At 46.8% G+C, this 20832-nt stretch overlaps 1 protein-coding gene across 9 annotated transcripts in view; it reads left to right on the plus strand.

Annotated features, from left to right (window-relative positions):
• Window positions 1-20832, plus strand: part of LOC128693242 (uncharacterized) — a 664368-nt gene that overhangs the window by 323432 nt on the left and 320104 nt on the right. For all 9 annotated transcript variants that reach the window (XM_070089334.1, XM_070089338.1, XM_070089339.1 and 6 more), the window contains one exon: window positions 2511-2550. In XM_070089334.1, the coding sequence (XP_069945435.1) occupies window positions 2511-2550 (40 nt within the window). The remainder of the gene's footprint in view (window positions 1-2510; window positions 2551-20832) is intronic.

Below are 20832 nucleotides of genomic sequence, written 5' to 3' on the forward strand. Positions count from 1 at the left end.
CCAGGGTTACCACAGGGTACCAATTACTGTACCTGGGTTACCACAGGGTACCAACTACTGTACCTGGGTTACCACAGGGTACCAACTACTGTACCTGGGTTACCACAGGGTAAAAACTACTGTACCTGGGTTACCACAGGGTACAAACTACTGTACCTGGGTCACCACAGGGTACAAACTACTGTACCTGGGTCACCACAGGGTACAAACTACTGTACCTGGGTTACCACAGGGTACAAACTACTGTACCAGGGTTACCACAGGGTACCATCTACTGTACCAGGGTTACCACAGGGTACCAACTACTGTACCTGAGTTACCACAGGGTACAAACTACTGTACCTGGGTTACCACAGGGTACAAACTACTGTACCAGGGTTACCACAGGGTACCAGCTACTGTACCTGGGTCACCACAGGGTACAAACTACTGTACCTGGGTCACCACAGGGTACAAACTACTGTGCCTGGGTTATCACAGGGTACAAACTACTGTACCTGGGTTACCACAGGGCACAAACTACTGTACCTGGGTTATTACAGGGTACCAACTACTGTACCTGGGTCACCACAGGGTACAAACTACTGTACCTGGGTTACCACAGGGTACAAACTACTATACCTGGGTTACCACAGGGTACCAACTACTGTACCTGGGTACCACAGGGTACAAACTACTGTACCTGGGTTACTACAGGGTACAAACTACTGTACCAGGGTTACCACAGGGTACCAACTACTGTACCAGGGTTACCACAGGGTACAAACTACTGTCCCAGGGTTGCCACAGGGTACTAACTACTGTACCAGGGTTACCACAGGGTACAAACTACTGTACCAGGGTTACCACTGGGTACCAACTACTGTACCTGGGTCACCACAGGGTACAAACTACTGTACCAGGGTTACCACAGGGTACCAACTACTGTACCTGGGTTACCACAGGGTACCAACTACTGTACCAGGGTTACCACAGGGTACCAACTACTGTTCCTGGGTTACCACAGGGTACCAACTACTGTACCAGGGTTACCACAGGGTACCAACTACTGTACCAGAGTTACCACAGGGTACAAACTACTGTACCAGGGTTACCACAGGGTACAAACTACTGTACCAGGGTTACCACAGGGTACCAACTACTGTACCAGGGTTACCACAGGGTACAAACTACTGTACCAGGGTTACCACAGGGTACCAACTACTGTACCAGGGTTACCACAGGGTACCAACTACTGTACCAGGGTTACCACAGGGTACCAACTACTGTACCAGGGTTGCCACAGGATACAAACTACTGTACCAGGGTTACCACAGGGTACCAACTACTGTACCAGGGTTACCACAGGGTACAAACTACTGTACCAGGGTTACCACAGGGTACCAACTACTGTACCAGGGTTACCACAGGGTACAAAATACTGTACCAGGGTTACCACAGGGTACCAACTACTGTACCAGGGTTACCACAGGGTACCAACTACTGTACCAGGGTTACCACAGGGTACAAACTACTGTACCAGGGTTACCACAGGGTACCAACTACTGTACCAGGGTTACCCCAGGGTACCAACTACTGTACCAGGGTTGCCACAGGGTACCAACTACTGTACCAGGGTTACCACAGGGTACCAACTACTGTACCTGGGTTACCACAGGGTACCAACTACTGTACCTGGGTTACCACAGGGTACCAACTACTGTACCAGGGTTACCACAGGGTACCAACTACTGTACCAGGGTTACCACAGGGTACCAACTACTGTACCTGGGTTACCACAGGGTACCAACTACTGTACCAGGGTTACCACAGGGTACCAACTACTGTACCAGGGTTACCACAGGGTACAAACTACTGTACCAGGATTACCACAGGGTACCAACTACTGTACCAGGGTTACCACAGGGTACCATCTACTGTGCCAGGGTTACCACAGGGTACCAACTACTGTACCTGGGTTACCACAGGGTACAAACTACTGTACCAGGGTTACCACAGGGTGCAAACTACTGTACCTGGGTCACCACAGGGTACCAACTACTGTACCTTGGTTACCACAGGGTACAAACTACTGTACCAGGGTTACCACAGGGTACAAACTACTGTACCAGGGTTACCACAGGGTACCAATTACTGTACCTGGGTTACCACAGGGTACCAACTACTGTACCAGGGTTACCACAGGGTACCAACTACTGTACCAGGGTTACCACAGGGTACCAACTACTGTACCAGGGTTACCACAGGGTACCAACTACTGTACCAGGGTTACCACAGGGTACCAACTACTGTACCAGGGTTACCACAGGGTACAAAGTATTTATGGCTACCCACTACATTAACTATATACAGTATATTATTATTTTTATATTTCACAAGGTAACTGGTACTGATACATGTTTATTATTATTATTATTATTATTATTATTATTATTATTATTATTATTAATGATAAATAAGATTATTGGTATTAGTTGAGAGTGATAATTTTGTTTTGTGTACCTTCGCAGGCACTGACCACCAGAGCTCAGTCTACCAAGGAATTAGCAGGTAAGTGTTGCTGGTCTAGCATTGATTCGTGTATCTGCATAATGCACAATAATTCTTCTCAGTTGATAGCCTTGGTGTGCACTTCTAAGTTCTCTGCTCCCCTGTCTCTTCCAGGTACTCCCGTATGCTAAGTTAGCCACACTTTCTTCCTCTCCCGTGTGGTGTTCCCTGGCTTCTCCCCGCACTCGGTGTTCCTCCCTTACCTCACTCATCCTCGGTGTTCCTCCCTTACCTCACTCATCCTCGGTGTTCCTCCCTTACCTCACTCATCCTCGGTGTTCCTCTCTTATCTCACTCATCCTCGGTGTTCCTCCCTTACCTCACTCATCCTCGGTGTTCCTCCCTTACCTCACCCACCTTCGGGGCGTCTCCTTGTATAATTTCCTTTTAACTGTGTCCTTGGAAGATAAGATTGAGGGACGTGCCAAGCACACAAGCTACTGGGCGTCAGATCTACCAGGTACCAGGGATTCTTCACCAGGTAGGTCTACCAGGTACCAAGGACGTCACACAGGTAGGTCTACCATGTACCTGGTACATCACACAGGTCTATGTAGAAGACTTCCAACTGGTTTGTTTTATTTGTAAGTTCCATAGGCATATTAGATTTGTGTGTGGTGATATATTTTCATTTGCTTGATTTTCTTGGTTATCAGTTTCCGCTGGTGTGTATTCGCTTGCTTCCAGCGGTCACCGCCCCCGCGACCCGGTCCCAGACCTGATTCTTCTGTACTGTGACACTGACATCTAAGAATGAGACATTGGCACTACCTTCATTGTGGGATATTTCTTCTTCTCTCTTCTATTATTATTATTATTATTATTATTATTATTATTATTATAATAATCGTGAGGGTCATACAGCATCTGAGGAATGTATATTTTACGTGTATGATCTGTATCTTAAGGATGTTGAGGAGGGAATGTTGCTCTCACCTGGGAGATGTTGCCATGGAGACGCTGTGAGGGGAGAACATGGAGACTCCTCTCCATGCCTATAAGGCTAAATCAGATTTTTCAATAGTGAGACGATGTAGCCAATAATTTATTTACCCGAGATTGAGCAAGGTATTGTCTGCCTAGTTATTGTAAACGACAATGTCGCGTGCTGTTCAAGAGGTCTAAAGTCGCGTGCTATTCAAGAAGTCTAAATTTGATTAGAGATTCGGTCTAAATGGCATTATCTGTCTTAATTAAAGCGGGCAAATTACAATATCTAAATTCCAGTGTCTGTTTTTCATTATGTTATTTCAATTAAATATACTTTTAAAATAAAGAGCATATATCTCTAAATTGAGGCGGGGCCACCCAGTTGGCTTTCCTGCCCTTCACACTGTTGTGTTGGATGATGCTTGTACCGGAAGGAATGGTGCAGATGGCAGCACTGACATCCACGTTGATGTGAGAGGTTGCCCTGGTGATGTATCTTGACAGATCGAGTGTGGTGGCTGTGTTACCTGGCGGAAGTCACATGACTTCTCCGAGATTACGTCAATTAAAAAGGTTTGTCGTAAGTGACAGTGTTACTCTCGAAGAAGCTGTAAATGGTTGTTTGATTAATTGTGCTTCGAACCTATCAACACAGGAGGGTCATTATCAACACAGGAGGGGTCATTATCAACACAGGAGGGGTCATTATCAACACAGGAGGGGTCATTATCAACACATGAGGGTCATTATCAACACAGGAGGGGTCATTATCAACACAGGAGGGGTCATTATCAACACAGGAGGGGTCATTATCAACACAGGAGGGGTCATTATCAACACAGGAGGGGTCATTATCAACACAGGAGGGGTCATTATCAACACAGGAGGGGACATTATCAACACATGAGGGGCATTATCATCACAGGAGGGGTCATCAACACAGGAGGGGTCATTATCAACACATGAGGGGTCATTATCAACACAGGAGGGGTCATTATCAACACAGGAGGGGTCATTATCAACACATGAGGGGTCATTATCAACACAGGAGGGTCATTATCAACACAGGAGGGGTCATTATCAACACAGGAGGGGTCATTATCAACACAGGAGGGGTCATTATCAACACAGGAGGGGTCATTATCAACACAGGAGGGGTCATTATCAATACAGGAGGGGTCATTATCAACACAGGAGGGGTCATTATCAACACATGAGGGGCATTATCATCACAGGAGGGGTCATTATCAACACATGAGGGGCATTATCATCACAGGAGGGGTCATTATCAACACATGAGGGGCATTATCATCACAGGAGGGGTCATTATCAACACATGAGGGGCATTATCATCACAGGAGGGGTCATTATCAACACATGAGGGGCATTATCATCACAGGAGGGGTCATTATCAACACAGGAGGGGTCATTATCAACACAGGAGGGGTCATTATCAACACAGGAGGGGTCATTATCAATACAGGAGGGGTCATTATCAACACAGGAGGGTCATTATCAACACAGGAGGGGTCATTATCAACACATGAGGGCCATTATCATCACAGGAGGGGTCATTATCAACACAGGAGGGGTCATTATCAACACAGGAGGGTCATTATCATCACAGGAGGGGTCATTATCAACACAGGAGGGGTCATTATCAACACAGGAGGGTCATTATCATCACAGGAGGGGTCATTATCAACACAGGAGGGTCATCAACACAGTAGAGTCATTAAGGCTGCACGTCAGATGTTCACTCCCCGTCAACAAAGCTTCAGTCCCAGACAAGAGCTTGGTGGGGTTATAGTAAGCTTGAAAGTGTTGTATATACGAGTATGTTGAGATATACACAGCTCTACGTGTATATACATTGTTGCTGTCAGTGCACACTCATCAATGGAAATATACTCATGGGAATATATATATATATATATATATATATATATATATATATATATATATATATATATATATATATATATATATATATATATATATATATATATATGTTCTTAAGGATGTGATTGAGAGATAAAATTTTTTAAAACATTATTATTAGTTACTGGTTAAATATATATGGTTGTAATAGTTTTATATACGAAGAGTAAGAGGTGGTTTACTGTGCCGTCCCCTGTAAACTGGAGGAATCAGATGGTATACCCTTGGTGTTAGTGTGGAGAGTATTGATGGAGGTCGCCACCCTCTCTATTATGCCTTACATTGTCATGTAGCAACCCAGGTGACGAAGACGCGGCTCTAATAGGCAGACAGGCAAGCAAGCAGGCAGGCAGGTAGGTAAGACAGGCAAGCAAGCAGGCAGGCAGGTAGGTAAGACAGGCAAGCAAGCAGGCAGGCAGGTAACACAGGCAAGCAAGCAGGCAGGCAGGTAGGTAAGACAGGCAAGCAAGCAGGCAGGCAGGTAGGTAAGATAGGCAAGCAAGCAGGCAGGCAGGTAACATAGGCAAGCAAGCAGGCAGGCAGGTAGGTAAGACAGGCAAGCAAGCAGGCAGGCAGGTAGGTAAGACAGGCAAGCAAGCAGGCAGGCAGGTAACACAGGCAAGCAAGCAGGCAGGCAGGTAGGTAAGACAGGCAAGCAAGCAGGCAGGCAGGTAGGTAAGATAGGCAAGCAAGCAGGCAGGCAGGTAACACAGGCAAGCAAGCAGGCAGGCAGGTAGGTAAGACAGGCAAGCAAGCAGGCAGGCAGGTAGGAAAGACAGGCAAGCAAGCAGGCAGGTAGGTAACACAGGCAAGCAAGCAGGCAGGCAGGTAGGTAAGACAGGCAAGCAAGCAGGCAGGCAGGCAGGTAAGACAGGTAAGCAAGCAGGCAGGTAGGTAAGAAGACAGGCAGGTACGCAGGCACGGTTACAGATAGACTAGCAGGTAAACAGACAAACAAGTACGCAATCAGACAGGCAATAAGGTAGACAGAAGCACTCTTAGAACCAAACATAATTACCGTACATTCGTATAATCCCCATGAATTTATCGCCTTCCATGAATTTGATTATAATAATAATCATTATGATAATTATTATTATTATTAACTAAAGTAAACAATCGTACCGTCTGTTTATCAAACATTTAGTATTATATTTTATAAATTCAATTAAAATATTGACATTTAATGCGTTAAGTTACTGTGTTGTGTCACCACTGGTTTATGAGTGTAACTTAAGTGGGAGGTTGTGGTGTTTGTTGAGTATGTTACATTTATTCGACGTTCATTACGCAACCTTTGGCACGCCCTCCCGACCAGCCACCTGGCAATTCAGAGTATAGTATTTCTGGGGCCCCGCTGCTGTATTAGTTATCCAGTTCGACCAACTGATAGCGTAAGTTGATGTTATACTTGTCTGCCTGTGAGGCAGACTCACTTACGCTGGTTCAGTCCATTCCTGATATGAACGGATCACTGCTCTGTCTTATCCTTATACTGCTAATTTAACCTTGCAATATTGTGCATAGTGTGAAAGAATAAACGGGTAAAGAAAAAACTGCCCCTTTTGTGTTCACCTTGTTCTTTTGTTGCCAGGTTGGTCTTTGACCGTTGACTTTGGTTACTGCCAGGTGCAACAGGCCTTGAATTGTTCCCTGTGATCATGATAGTGATACCCTGGGCATCAAACCTTAATATCAGTGGGCCATAAGTGTAACTTAGAGTGGGTAATATATGTGACTTCAGACATTTATATCATTGATTTATATGTGCACTATAAGACGGGTTACGTAGCATCCGGTATATATAGTTTATAGTGTACACAGTGGTGGGTACTTTACTTACGTTTACAGCTATTAGACGGTGTTGCAGCGTCAGGTAGCTGGTCTCTTGTAGTGCCAGGTAGTTGGTGTGTTGCAGTGTCAGGTAGCCGGTCTCTTGTAGTGCCAGGTAGTTGGTGTGTTGCAGTGTCAGGTAGCCGGTCTCTTGTAGTGCCAGGTAGTTGGTGTGTTGCAGTGTCAGGTAGCCGGTCTCTTGTAGTGCCAGGTAGTTGGTGTGTTGCAGCGTCAGGTAGCCGGTCTCTTGTAGTGCCAGGTAGTTGGTGTGTTGCAGTGTCTGGTAGCTGGTCTCTTGTAGTGCCAGATAGTTGGTGTGTTGCAGTGTCAGGTAGCTGGTCTCTTGTAGTGCCAGGTAGTTGGTGTGTTGCAGTGTCAGGTAGCCGGTCTCTTGTAGTGTCAGGTAGTTGGTGTGTTGCAGTGTCAGGTAGCTGGTCTCTTGTAGTGCCAGGTAGTTGGTGTGTTGCAGTGTCAGGTTGGTGTGTTGCAGTGCCAGGTAGCTGGTCTCTTGTAGTGCCAGGTAGTTTGTGTGTTGCAGTGCCAGGTAGTTGGCCCCAGCACTTGTAGGTTTGTTACCCAGCCCCAGCACTTGTAGGTTTGTTACCCAGCCCCAGCACTTGTAGGTTTGTTACCCAGCCCCAGCACTTGTAGGTTTGTTACCCAGCCCCAGCACTTCTTGGCTTGTTACCCAGCCCCAGCACTTGTAGGTTTGTTACCCAGCCCCAGCACTTCTTGGCTTGTTACCCAGCCCCGGCACTTGTAGGTTTGTAACCCAGCCCCAGCACTTGTAGGTTTGTTACCCAGCCCCAGCACTTGTAGGTTTGTTACCCAGCCCCAGCACTTGTAGGTTTGTAACCCAGCCCCAGCACTTGTAGGTTTGTTACCCAGCCCCAGCACTTGTAGGTTTGTTACCCAGCCCCAACACTTTTAGGTTTGTTACCCAGCCCCAGCACTTGTAGGTTTGTTACCCAGCCCCAGCACTTGTAGGTTTGTTACCCAGCCCCAGCACTTGTAGGTTTGTTACCCAGCCCCAGCACTTGTAGGTTTGTTACCCAGCCCCAGCACTTGTAGGTTTGTTACCCAGCCCCAGCACTTGTAGGTTTGTTACCCAGCCCCAGCACTTGTAGGTTTGTTACCCAGCCCCAGCACTTGTAGGTTTGTTACCCAGCCCCAGCACTTCTTGGCTTGTTACCCAGCCCCAGCACTTGTAGGTTTGTTACCCAGCCCCAGCACTTCTTGGCTTGTTACCCAGCCCCGGCACTTGTAGGTTTGTAACCCAGCCCCAGCACTTGTAGGTTTGTTACCCAGCCCCAGCACTTGTAGGTTTGTTACCCAGCCCCAGCACTTGTAGGTTTGTTACCCAGCCCCAGCACTTGTAGGTTTGTTACCCAGCCCCAGCACTTGTAGGTTTGTTACCCAGCCCCAGCACTTGTAGGTTTGTTACCCAGCCCCAGCACTTGTAGGTTTGTTACCCAGCCCCAGCACTTGTAGGTTTGTTACCCAGCCCCAGCACTTGTAGGTTTGTTACCCAGCCCCAGCACTTGTAGGTTTGTTACCCAGCCCCAGCACTTGTAGGTTTGTTACCCAGCCCCAGCACTTGTAGGTTTGTTACCCAGCCCCAGCACTTGTAGGTTTGTTACCCAGCCCCAGCACTTGTAGGTTTGTTACCCAGCCCCAGCACTTGTAGGTTTGTTACCCAGCCTCAGCACTTGTAGGTTTGTTACCCAGCCCCAGCACTTGTAGGTTTGTTACCCAGCCCCAGCACTTGTAGGTTTGTTACCCAGCCCCAGCACTTGTAGGTTTGTTACCCAGCCCCAGCACTTGTAGGTTTGTTATCCAGCCCCAGCACTTGTAGGCTTGTTACCCAGCCCAAGCACTTGTAGGCTTGTTTCCCAGCCCCAGCACTTGTAGGCTTGTTACCCAGCCCCAGCACTTGTAGGCTTGTTACCCAGCCCCAGCACTTGTAGGCTTGTTACCCAGCCCCAGCACTTGAAGGCTTGTTACCCAGCCCCAGCACTTGTAGGCTTGTTACCCAGCCCCAGCACTTGTAGGCTTGTTACCCAGCCCCAGCACTTGAAGGCTTGTTACCCAGCCCCAGCACTTGTAGGCTTGTTACCCAGCCCCAGCACTTGTAGGCTTGTTACCCAGCCCCAGCACTTGTAGGCTTGTTACCCAGCCCCAGCACTTGAAGGCTTGTTACCCAGCCCCAGCACTTGTAGGCTTGTTACCCAGCCCCAGCACTTGTAGGCTTGTTACCCAGCCCCAGCACTTGAAGGCTTGTTACCCAGCCCCAGCACTTGTAGGCTTGTTACCCAGCCCCAGCACTTGAAGGCTTGTTACCCAGCCCCAGCACTTGTAGGCTTGTTACCCAGCCCCAGCACTTGTAGGCTTGTTACCCAGCCCCAGGACTTGTAGGCTTGTTACCCAGCCCCAGCACTTGTAGGCTTGTTACCCAGCACTTACAAGTGTACTGTTATATATTGAGATTTTAGTAGTCTCTCGACCCCTTTCCACAGGATATATACATAGTATATACAGTATACACCCGTGTATTTCTGTCATCGTATACGTCGGGAGACGTTAATCTCTATTTTTAGGGATTAACGTATTCTTGTCTGGTGGTCAAAAAAGTTACCACGTGCACTCTTAATGAGCCTAGTGTAGTAGATAGGATTTAAACCCCCGTTAACCAGGCAACCACCTTTCCCGTGCTGGGAAAGGTTGTTCACCAGTTAATGATGTAAGTCGTGTGTTTTATGTGGGTTTGTGAATATAAGTTCACGGGAAGTCACGTCCAATATGGCTGATCAGTGCAAGTCAGCTGATTTTAGTCACGTGATTTCCAAAGCTCAATAGGCTGGACTCAGAGTGAGAACTTTGTAGTGGAAGTGATAACCCACATCCATTGATCACTACCTCAAGTGGCAACACACTCACCTTTCACCACCACCACAGCTTCGCCTCCACCACCACCACCACCACTACAACAGCTTCCCCTCCACCACCACAACTTCCACCATCACCACATCTCCCTCCACCACCACCACCACAGCTTCCCCACCACCACCACAACTTCCAGCATCACCACATCTCCCTCCACCACCACCAGCTGAGGCTGACCTGTGAGAAGAGAACTCCGGAACCCGGTCACAGGGCGTATCTGCCAAGAATGCAGTACAATCCAGAAGGGCTGTGTCGAGTTTCGTAATTAACCTGGCTGTCTCGTCTGACACCAGGTAATCTAATGAGAGTGCAGTGAGCTCAGCAGAGTGTAATGAGAGACGTGGGTGGGAAGTTTGAGTGGCATTCTGGCACTCTGGCACTCTAATGAGAGTGCCATCTGCTTAGTAGTGTTTTATGAGAGATATGGGCGATGGGAACTTTCAATGGCACTCTGGTGGCACTCTCTGGCACTCTCACTACCTTCAACACTTCAAGGTTACAGCGTTGCTTTTTACAAGCCTGAATTTACAGATTGAAGTGTTATCCTGCCTGGGATCATTTACAGACTGGAGTGTTATCCTGCCTGGGATCATTTACAGATTAAAGTGTTATCCTGCCTGGGATCATTTACAGACTGGAGTGTTATCCTGCCTGGGATAATTTACAGACTGGAGTGTTATCCTGTCTAGATCATTTACAGACTGAAGTGTTATCCTGTCTGGGATCATTAATAGACTGGTGTTATCCTGCCTGGGATAATTTACGGACTGGAGTGTTATCCTGCCTGGGATCATTTACAGACTGAAGTGTTATCCTGCCTGGGATCATTTACAGACTGAAGTGTTATCCTGCCTGGGATCATTTACAGACTGAAGTGTTATCCTGCCTGGGATCATTTACAGACTGAAGTGTTATCCTGCCTGGGATCATTTACAGACTGAAGTGTTATCCTGCCTGGGATCATTTACAGACTGAAGTGTTATCCTGCCTGGGATCATTTACAGACTGAAGTGTTATCCTGCCTGGGATCATTTACAGACTGAAGTGTTATCCTGCCTGGGATCATTTACAGACTGAAGTGTTATCCTGCCTGGGATCATTTACAGACTGAAGTGTTATCCTGCTTGGGATCATTTACAGACTGAAGTGTTATCCTGCCTGGGATCATTTACAGACAGAAGTGTTATCCTGCCTGGGATCATTTTAAGTCGAGCACGATGTAAGGTACGTTACAACCCTCCCCAGGATGCCACCTACAACATTCAACTAACACCCAGCAACCTATTTATTGGTACTCGAACACGGGTGACAGGGACGAGGAGTGGCAGGGGTTAGGGATGGCAAGGTTAGGGGTGACAGGGGTTAGGGGGTGGCAGGGGTTAGGGGTATGCAGGGAGGAGTTAAGGGGGTTCCTTGGAACAGAGGTTAATTGAGGAGAGTGTCCCGGAGATGCATTCCACACTGCTACCCTCCATCACCCCTCTCCCTCTGTCCACCCTCCATCACCCCCCTCCCTCTGTCCACCCTCCATCACCCCCTCCCTCTGTCCACCCTCCATCACCCCCCTCCCTCTGTCCACCCTCCATCACGCCCCTCCCTCTGTCCACCCTCCATCACGCCCCTCCCTCCCTGTCCACCCTCCATCACGCCCCTCCCTCCCTGTCCACCCTCCATCACACCCCTCCATCCCTGTCCACCCTCCATCACCCTCCTCCCTCTGTCCACCCTCCATCACCCCCCTCCCTCCCTGTCCACCCACCAACACCCCCCTCCCTCCCTGTCCACCCTCCATCACGCCCCTCCCTCCCTGTCCACCCTCCATCACGCCCCTCCCTGTCCACCCTCCATCACGCCCCTCCCTGTCCACCCTCCATCACCTTCCTCCCTCTGTCCACTCTCCATCACCCCCCTCCCTCCCTGTCCACCCTCCATCACGCCCCTCCCTCCCTGTCCACCCTCCATCACACCCCTCCATCCCTGTCCACTCCATTATGCCCCTTCGCCTATTCCATCTCTCACCCTCCATCACCCTCCATCTCTCACCGTTCATCACCCTCCATCTCTCTCCCTCCATCATCCTCCATCTCTCTCCCTCCATCACTCTCCCTCCATCTCTCTCCCTCCATCACCCTCCATCACCCTCCATCTCTCTCCCTCCATCACTCTCCCTCTATCACCCTCCATCTCTCACCCTCCATCTCTCTCCCTCCATCACCCTCCATCACTCTCCCTCCATCACCCTCCATCTCTCACCGTTCATCACCCTCCATCTCTCTCCCTCCATCACCCTCCATCACTCTCCCTCCATTACTCTCCCTCCATCACCCTCCATCTCTCTACCTCCATCACCCTCCATCTCTCACCGTTCATCACCCTCCATCTCTCTCCCTCCATCACCCTCCATCTCTCTCCCTCCATCACCCTCCATCTCTCTCCCTCCATCACCCTCCATCACTCTCCTTCCATCACCCTCCATCACTCTCCCTCCATCACCCTCCATCTCTCTCCCTCCATCACCCTCCATCTCTCAACCTCCATCACCCTCCATCACCCTCCATCTCTCACCCTCCATCACCCTCCATCACTCTCCATCACCCTCCATCACTCTCCCTCCATCACCCTCCATCACTCTCCTCCATCACTCTCCCACACCGTCCATCACTCTCCCACACCCTCCATCACTCTCCCACACCCTCCATCACTCTCCCACACCCTCCATCACTCTCCCTCCATCACCCTCCATCACGCTCCATCTCTCTCCCTCCATCACTCTCCCTCTATCACCCTCCATCTCTCACCCTCCATCTCTCTCCCTCCATCACCCTCCATCACTCTCCCTCCATCACCCTCCATCTCTCACCGTTCATCACCCTCCATCTCTCTCCCTCCATCACTCTCCCTCCATCACTCTCCCTCCATCACCCTCCATCTCTCTACCTCCATCACCCTCCATCTCTCACCGTTCATCACCCTCCATCTCTCTCCCTCCATCACCCTCCATCTCTCTCCCTCCATCACCCTCCATCTCTCTCCCTCCATCACCCTCCATCACTCTCCCTCCATCACCCTCCATCACTCTCCCTCCATCACCCTCCATCTCTCTCCCTCCATCACCCTCCATCTCTCAACCTCCATCACCCTCCATCTCTCTCCCTCCATCACCCTCCATCACTCTCCCTCCATCACCCTCCATCACTCTCCCTCCATCACCCTCCATCTCTCTCCCTCCATCACGCTCCATCTCTCTCCCTCCATCACTCTCCCTCTATCACCCTCCATCTCTCACCCTCCATCTCTCTCCCTCCATCACCCTCCATCACTCTCCCTCCATCACCCTCCATCTCTCACTGTTCATCACCCTCCATCTCTCTCCCTCCATCACCCTCCATCACTCTCCCTCCATCACTCTCCCTCCATCACCCTCCATCTCTCTACCTCCATCACCCTCCATCTCTCACCGTTCATCACCCTCCATCTCTCTCCCTCCATCACCCTCCATCTCTCACCCTCCATCACCCTCCATCACTCTCCCTCCATCACCCTCCATCACTCACCCTCCATCACCCTCCATCTCTCACTGTTCATCACCCTCCATCTCTCTCCCTCCATCACCCTCCATCACTCTCCCTCCATCACTCTCCCTCCATCACCCTCCATCTCTCTACCTCCATCACCCTCCATCTCTCACCGTTCATCACCCTCCATCTCTCTCCCTCCATCACCCTCCATCACCCTCCATCTCTCACCCTCCATCACCCTCCATCTCTCACCCTCCATCACCCTCCATCACCCTCCATCACTCTCCCTCCATCACTCTCCCTCCATCACCCTCTATCTCTCACCCTCCATCACCCTCCATCACCCTCCATCTCCCTCCATCACCCTCCATCTCTCACCCTCCATCATCCTCCATCACCCTCCGTCTCTCACCCTCCATCACCCTCTATCTCTCACCCTCCATCACCCTCCATCTCTCACCCTCCATCACCCTCCATCTCTCACCCTCCATCACCCTCCATCACTCTCCCTCCATCACTCTCCCTCCATCACCCTCTATCTCTCACCCTCCATCACCCTCCATCTCCCTCCATCACAAGACCAAGGTCACTCACAGTATATTTCAATTTAAAGTTGTTTTATTTATTTATTTATTTGAAGTAGTGAAGCCGTGTGAGTGTAGTAGAGCGCGAGGCGTGCTGCAGGCTCGATGCTCCGTCCCATAAATGCTGTACTCATGCAGCTACACTTTCCTCTTATAACTACAGGCAGAGATACACAACCTCACTTGAGTGCAGCTGTGTAGAGCGAGAAGCAACTTATTGTTGTCTTAGTCACAACCATTCCTAGTTAATATATTTTAATGTACTATTGTTGAGACTTGTATTTTGTTGTTGTTGTTGTTGTTGTTGTGGTTGTTGTTGTTGTTGTTGTGGTTGTTGTTATGGTTGTTGTGGTTGTTGTTGTGGTTGTTGTTGTTGTGGTTGTTGTTGTTGTTATGGTTGTTGTGGTTCTTGTTGTTGTTGTTGTGGTTGTTGTTGTTGTGGTTGTTGTTTTGGTTGTTGTTGTGGTTGTTGTTGTGGTTGTTGTTGTGGTTGTTGTTATGGTTGTTGTTGTTATGGTTGTTGTGGTTGTTGTTGTTGTTGTGGTTGTTGTTGTGGTTGTTGTTGTTGTTGTTGTGGTTGTTGTTGTGGTTGTTGTTGTTGTTGTGGTTGTTGTTGTGGTTGTTGTTGTTGTGGTTGTTGTTGTTGTTGTTGTGGTTGTTGTTGTGGTTGTTGTTATGGTTGTTGTTATGGTTGTTGTGGTTGTTGTTGTTGTTGTGGTTGTTGTTGTTGTGGTTGTTGTTGTTGTGGTTGTTGTTGTTGTTGTTGTGGTTGTTGTTGTTGTTGTGGTTGTTGTTGTGGTTGTTGTTGTGGTTGTTGTTGTGGTTGTTGTTGTGGTTGTTGTTGTGGTTGTTGTTATGGTTGTTGTTGTTATGGTTGTTGTGGTTGTTGTTGTTGTGGTTGTTGTTGTTGTGGTTGTTGTTGTTGTGGTTGTTGTTGTTGTTGTGGTTGTTGTTGTGGTTGTTGTTGTTGTGGTTGTTGTTGTGGTTGTTGTTGTGGTTGTTGTTGTTGTTGTTTGTTGTGGTTGTTGTTGTTGTTGTTGTGGTTGTTGTTATGGTTGTTGTTGTTGTTGTTGTTGTGGTTGTTGTTGTTGTGGTTGTTGTTGTTGTGGTTGTTGTTGTTGTGGTTGTTGTTGTTGTGGTTGTTGTTGTTGTTGTGTTTGTTGTGGTTGTTGTTGTTGTTGTTGTTGTGGTTGTTGTTGTTATGGTTGTTGTGGTTGTTGCTGTTGTGGTTGTTGTTGTTGTGGTTGTTGTTATGGTTGTTGTTGTTGTTGTTGTGGTTGTTGTTGTGGTTGTTGTTGTTGTGGTTGTTGTTATGGTTGTTGTGGTTGTTGTTATGGTTGTTGTTGTTGTGGTTGTTGTTGTTGTGGTTGTTGTTGTGGTTGTTGTTGTGGTTGTTGTTGTGGTTGTTGTTGTTGTGGTTGTTGTGGTTGTTGTTATGGTTGTTGTTGTGGTTGTTGTTGTTGTGGTTGTTGTTGTTGTGGTTGTTGTGGTTGTTGTTGTGGTTGTTGTTGTTGTTGTGGTTGTTGTGGTTGTGGTTGTTGTTATGGTTGTTTTTGTTGTGGTTGTTGTGGTTGTTGTTGTGGTTGTTGTTGTGGTTGTTGTTGTGATTGTTGTTGTGGTTGTTGTTGTTATGGTTATTGTGGTTGTTGTTGTGGTTGTTGTTGTGGTTGTTGTTGTTGTTGTGGTTGTTGTGGTTGTTGTTGTGGTTGTTGTTGTGGTTGTTGTTGTGGTTGTTCTTGTTGTGGTTGTTGTTGTGGTTGTTGTTGTGGTTGTTATGGTTGTTGTGGTTGTTGTTGTTGTTGTTATGGTTGTTGTGGTTGTTGTTGTGGTTGTTGTTGTTGTGGTTGTTGTTATTGTGGTTGTTGTGGTTGTTGTTGTGGTTGTTGTTGTTGTGGTTGTTGTTGTTGTTGTTGTGGTTGTTGTTGTTGTTGTTGTGGCAGGAATCCATCAAGGGAAAAATTTAAGACTTTTATTGTATTTTTATATTCCCCCCCCCCCTCTATTGTTTTGATTTTATTGTATTCACAACTCGAGAATACCTCGTCCAGTCCTCTTCACATTTTCAACACTTGTGTACGGTAACGAGGACCACATTCTTGGAACAGTTGGCATGTTCACCTGCCTTGCGAGTTTCTGAACTCATTCCCAGCATCCTGGAATGGCTGGAGTAACTTTCAAAAACTGGTCAGTCTTATAGAAAAGTTTTGATTGATTATGGCCTGTGTAGGTTCCAATTGTCTGGCCTTTTGGAAGAAATTTGAAAAAAAAATACTGCTCTTAATAAGCAATAGTTTGTGAGTGTCGCATCTGATAAGCTTCAACCTTTCCATGCTGACTACCTGACAGCGCAACAGCTGAGTGGCTTCGAGCTTAATGTGCTTGTGTAGTTTAGGATATTAGTCTCTCTAGTTTCTCTGAAATATTTGAATTAAATTTGAGCTATGTCCTAATTTACTTTTTTTAATTGAAGATATTTGACTTAATTTCTATGTGATGACTAGTGAATAACTTTTGATTCACTATATATTTTTAATGTTAATATTTAACAGAATTATCAACTTATGCCGCACTCTGTACTGTTCCAATAGTCTTAAATGAAGCAGAGGGGGCTGGGGTTATGAAATACGGGGATACCTTTCTCGGATCTCGCAGCCACCGAAATGTATTTAATTTTTAGATTTAACGTATCTTTGCATACAAAACGACGACACACACACGATATATATATATATATATATATATATATATATATATATATATATATATATATATATATATATATATATATATATATATATATATAAAATGCTATCAGAAATAATGATCCCAATTAAAAAAATTACATTTAGTTTACTGAGACTTTCTAAATTTAAATGTAAACAGTATATTTATTCAAGCACACTTGTGTGCCCTCAAAATCATTGTTCAAATTTGTAAAATCATTTTGTATATTTCTTAAATAAAGTTTTAATCTTTATTTTAAGAATTAAAGTATTCTTGACTGGTGGTGAAGAGGTTACCTGCAGCCTTAATGACGCCTGTGTTGCTAATAAAGGAAATTAACTAACCAACCTCATCTCTAACTGTTACCCGACACTCTAATGTTATCGTAACTAAATATATTTCAATTTAAACACCTCGTTACGATTGTAACCAGATATAAACATGCAAATAGTTCATTACACTGGAACTTGCTTAGCTAGCAAGTCTCTGAGGCCCCCGTCCCTGGACGCATTTTGTACCTCTGTGCTCTTGTAACTACCACCCACACTGAGAGTATACGTAATTCTCTTCTTCAAGAGGACACTACTCAAGTTCCTACAGTCAGTTCCTCTTCAAGGAGGCTGTGTTGCTGACGTTGAACTGTGTGCTGCTAGCACCAGAAACCTCCTCCTCCTCCTCCTCTAGTTGTTCCTCACCCTCGTCTTACTTCTCTTCTCTCCCCTCCCCTTCCTCCACCAGTAAGGGCCCGCCAGACAAACTGGTGATTCAGCTCCAGTAAACAACGTCTCTCTGGCCTCCATAAGTCTCTCTCTCTCTCTCTTTCTCTCTCTCTCTCTCTCCTGTATTTCTGATTCTTATCTCCCACTTCAGTAGCTCATCTTGATAATCAGCATCAGTATAACACACTTGTGCTAAGAGGCTCAGATGGTTGACCGTGGTCTCAGGAACAACACCTTCACTCACTCTCACACATCATGTGAACGTAGGCTGGACGCTTCTCCGTTTTCTTATTGAGCTTCAAATGTTTCCATAAGTTTACGTACGTATTATTGAGTTTATTGTCGTTAAAGTTTGTTATAATTAGATTTATTTTACTTATATATGACAGTGTACCGTGTAACTAACCTAAACAACGTATTTCTACAGGTACATGTACAAGTGGTATATAGACCATAGTTGACATCAATGACATACTACTAAATAGAAAGTCGCTTGTTATGCAGAGCATTTCGGGCAAATTAGGTTAATTTTGTCCCCAGGATGCGACCCACACCAGTCACTAACACCCAGGTACCCATTTTACTGCTATGTGAACAGGGACAGTAGGTGTCTTAAGGAAACACGTCCTAGTATCTCCCCCCTTATAGGGGATCAAACCACGAACCACTGTGTGAGCTGAGTACGCTAGCAGTCGAGCTAACGGGACACCGTATAAGTCTGATCGACGTTAGACTCTTTGAGCTTCATAAGGAGATTGTTACATTGATCACTGCTTGAGAAACCTTATATGTAGAGTGCTGACAGCAACAGTTGCTGCGATGTTAAGGAAATGAGTATTAATTTCGGGTACAATCTTCTCCAGTATTTTTTCAAATTGTGTAATCGAAATTGAATTATCTGAGCCTGGCCCAAGGCCGGGCTTTGGGAGTAGAAAAACCCTCGGAATTCATTTGCATTTTTTCTTAAAACGAACACCAATCAGAACACGTCCACAAGAGTGGATGAAAAAACACCATGAGAGCAGACTTTATCCTTAGTGTGTGTGACCAACTCTCCTGTCAACAGTACCTGGTTACCTGGAGGTTATTCCGGGGATCAACGCCCCCGCGGCCCGGTCCATGACCAGGCCTCCCGATGGATCAGGGCCTGATCAACTAGGCTGTTACTGCTGGCCGCACGCAGTCCAACGTACGAGCCACAGCCCGGCTCGTCCGAGCAACATTTATAGGCAGGCTCTCTGGCCAAGCCTTAATTCATGTGACCTCCCGTTTGAACCAGATAGCTACGCCGTAGCCACCTCTCATTCTCGAGCAGTCTTATCAGACAGGCAGACGGACAGGCTGGTTTCTGCCACCATTACCAATACAACACCTTCAAACAGTCAACAATTGTTTACCTTTGCTGCCATCGCTTCTCCCATCCCCATAACACTCCAACGTTGAGACAGGCTCAGCCTGGTACCTCAGTTCTCCCTAGGCAGCCAGAAGCAAGAACAACATGTTGATTTCATCACATGAACCAGAGACACTCTGACTCATATTTCTTTTAGGAATACATGCAAAGAATTTTATTTTTCGCCCTAGAGGAAACACCACTCGTGGTTCCACCCAACAATACGGTGACACCTTGTGCAACTTAGCCAAGAGCACTTAAATGAGAAGTTGAGATACCTGATATCAACACTTAATAAGTGAAAACTGCTTACTCAGAGATCCTGGTACCTGTGAGACTACCACAACACACAACTTTAACAACCTTTGATATACCTTTGATGAGTTTCGAGAGTCTCACTACTCTCGGAGCCTAGCCATGGGCCAGGCTCGTCTGGTGCTTGCCTAGTCAACCAGGCTGTTGCTGCTGGAGGCCCCCTGCCCGCTGCACCTAAACCTTCTTCACAATAGTCAGACTGATTTTTCAATAACATTGCAGGCAGAATAAACCTCATTACTTCCCCCCATCCCTAGATCGTCACACATTTACGGAATGCTGAGAACTCTCAAACCGAATACATCACTACTCCCTCTTACGTCAGAAATTGGTATGGAATCTTATATAAATTAAACTAAGTACCATTAGTTCCTCACTCCTAAAACATTTAGATTCCAAACATCTGGGAGGCACAAAAAACGAGAAACTCGCCAGGTTGAATGTTATTTCCTGGTTCACGCGAGTGTCCATCAAACAAGTAATCAGTTTCCTGCAGAGCGCCACCCTCGTTGACTTTGATCCTACCCTTCCCACACAGGATTTCATGAACCTCGTCAAACTGTGCGTGACTTTCAATCCGTTTTCTTAAGAAGATAGCGTCCGCAAAGAAAAATTTGGAATGAGTGTGGGTTCACCTCTTTGTGCCGCCCTGGCCTCTTACATCCCGGGAGGGACCAGTTCATGTCATCCCCCGTCACACAGCTGAGAAAACGTCGCCGATGTTTAGGTCATTATACCAAAAAAGTTTCAAGTTTTGGGACACCAACTCGACCAAATTGAGACCCCACAAAATTCATAATGGAAGAGGAACAAGGTGACTCCCTAACTTTTCCACGTCAGCAGCAGTGATAACTTCAAGTATAAAGTCTACAGAAAATCCTGCCAATAATGATGAACAAATACTCTACTACTCTCACTTTAATAAAACAAGAGGCGTGATCACACTTTTTTCTGCGCTTCCTCAGGATGTGTAGCTGTGAGTTCCTTCTTTACAAACAAACATATTATAAGATCACAGTCAACAGGTGACATCACAATATGCCGGACAACCACTCGGAAAAAATAGTGAAATTCCAAGGAACTATAGTTCCTTGATAATGTGAGAAGTCACGAATGCGCTTGGAATTTCACTTATTTTTTTCACAGTGGTTGTTCTGTATAAACAAACATGTATAGAGGCCAACTGTTTCCTGTTTTGACATTTCCCAAACATATCCACTCCTGCAAAAATCAAAGCTCATAGTAGCTTTATCAGTCCACCTGGCTGACAAGCGGGGGCTTCTGTCAGCCTTACACCAGAGAGCTGACAACGTCTCTGCAGACCTCATCACGAAAACTATTAAGAAAATCATCAGGGGCACCTCACCCTGTCAGGAAGACAC

Source organism: Cherax quadricarinatus, chromosome 28 (genome assembly GCF_038502225.1).
Source record: "Cherax quadricarinatus isolate ZL_2023a chromosome 28, ASM3850222v1, whole genome shotgun sequence".
Classification (NCBI taxonomy): domain Eukaryota; kingdom Metazoa; phylum Arthropoda; class Malacostraca; order Decapoda; family Parastacidae; genus Cherax; species Cherax quadricarinatus.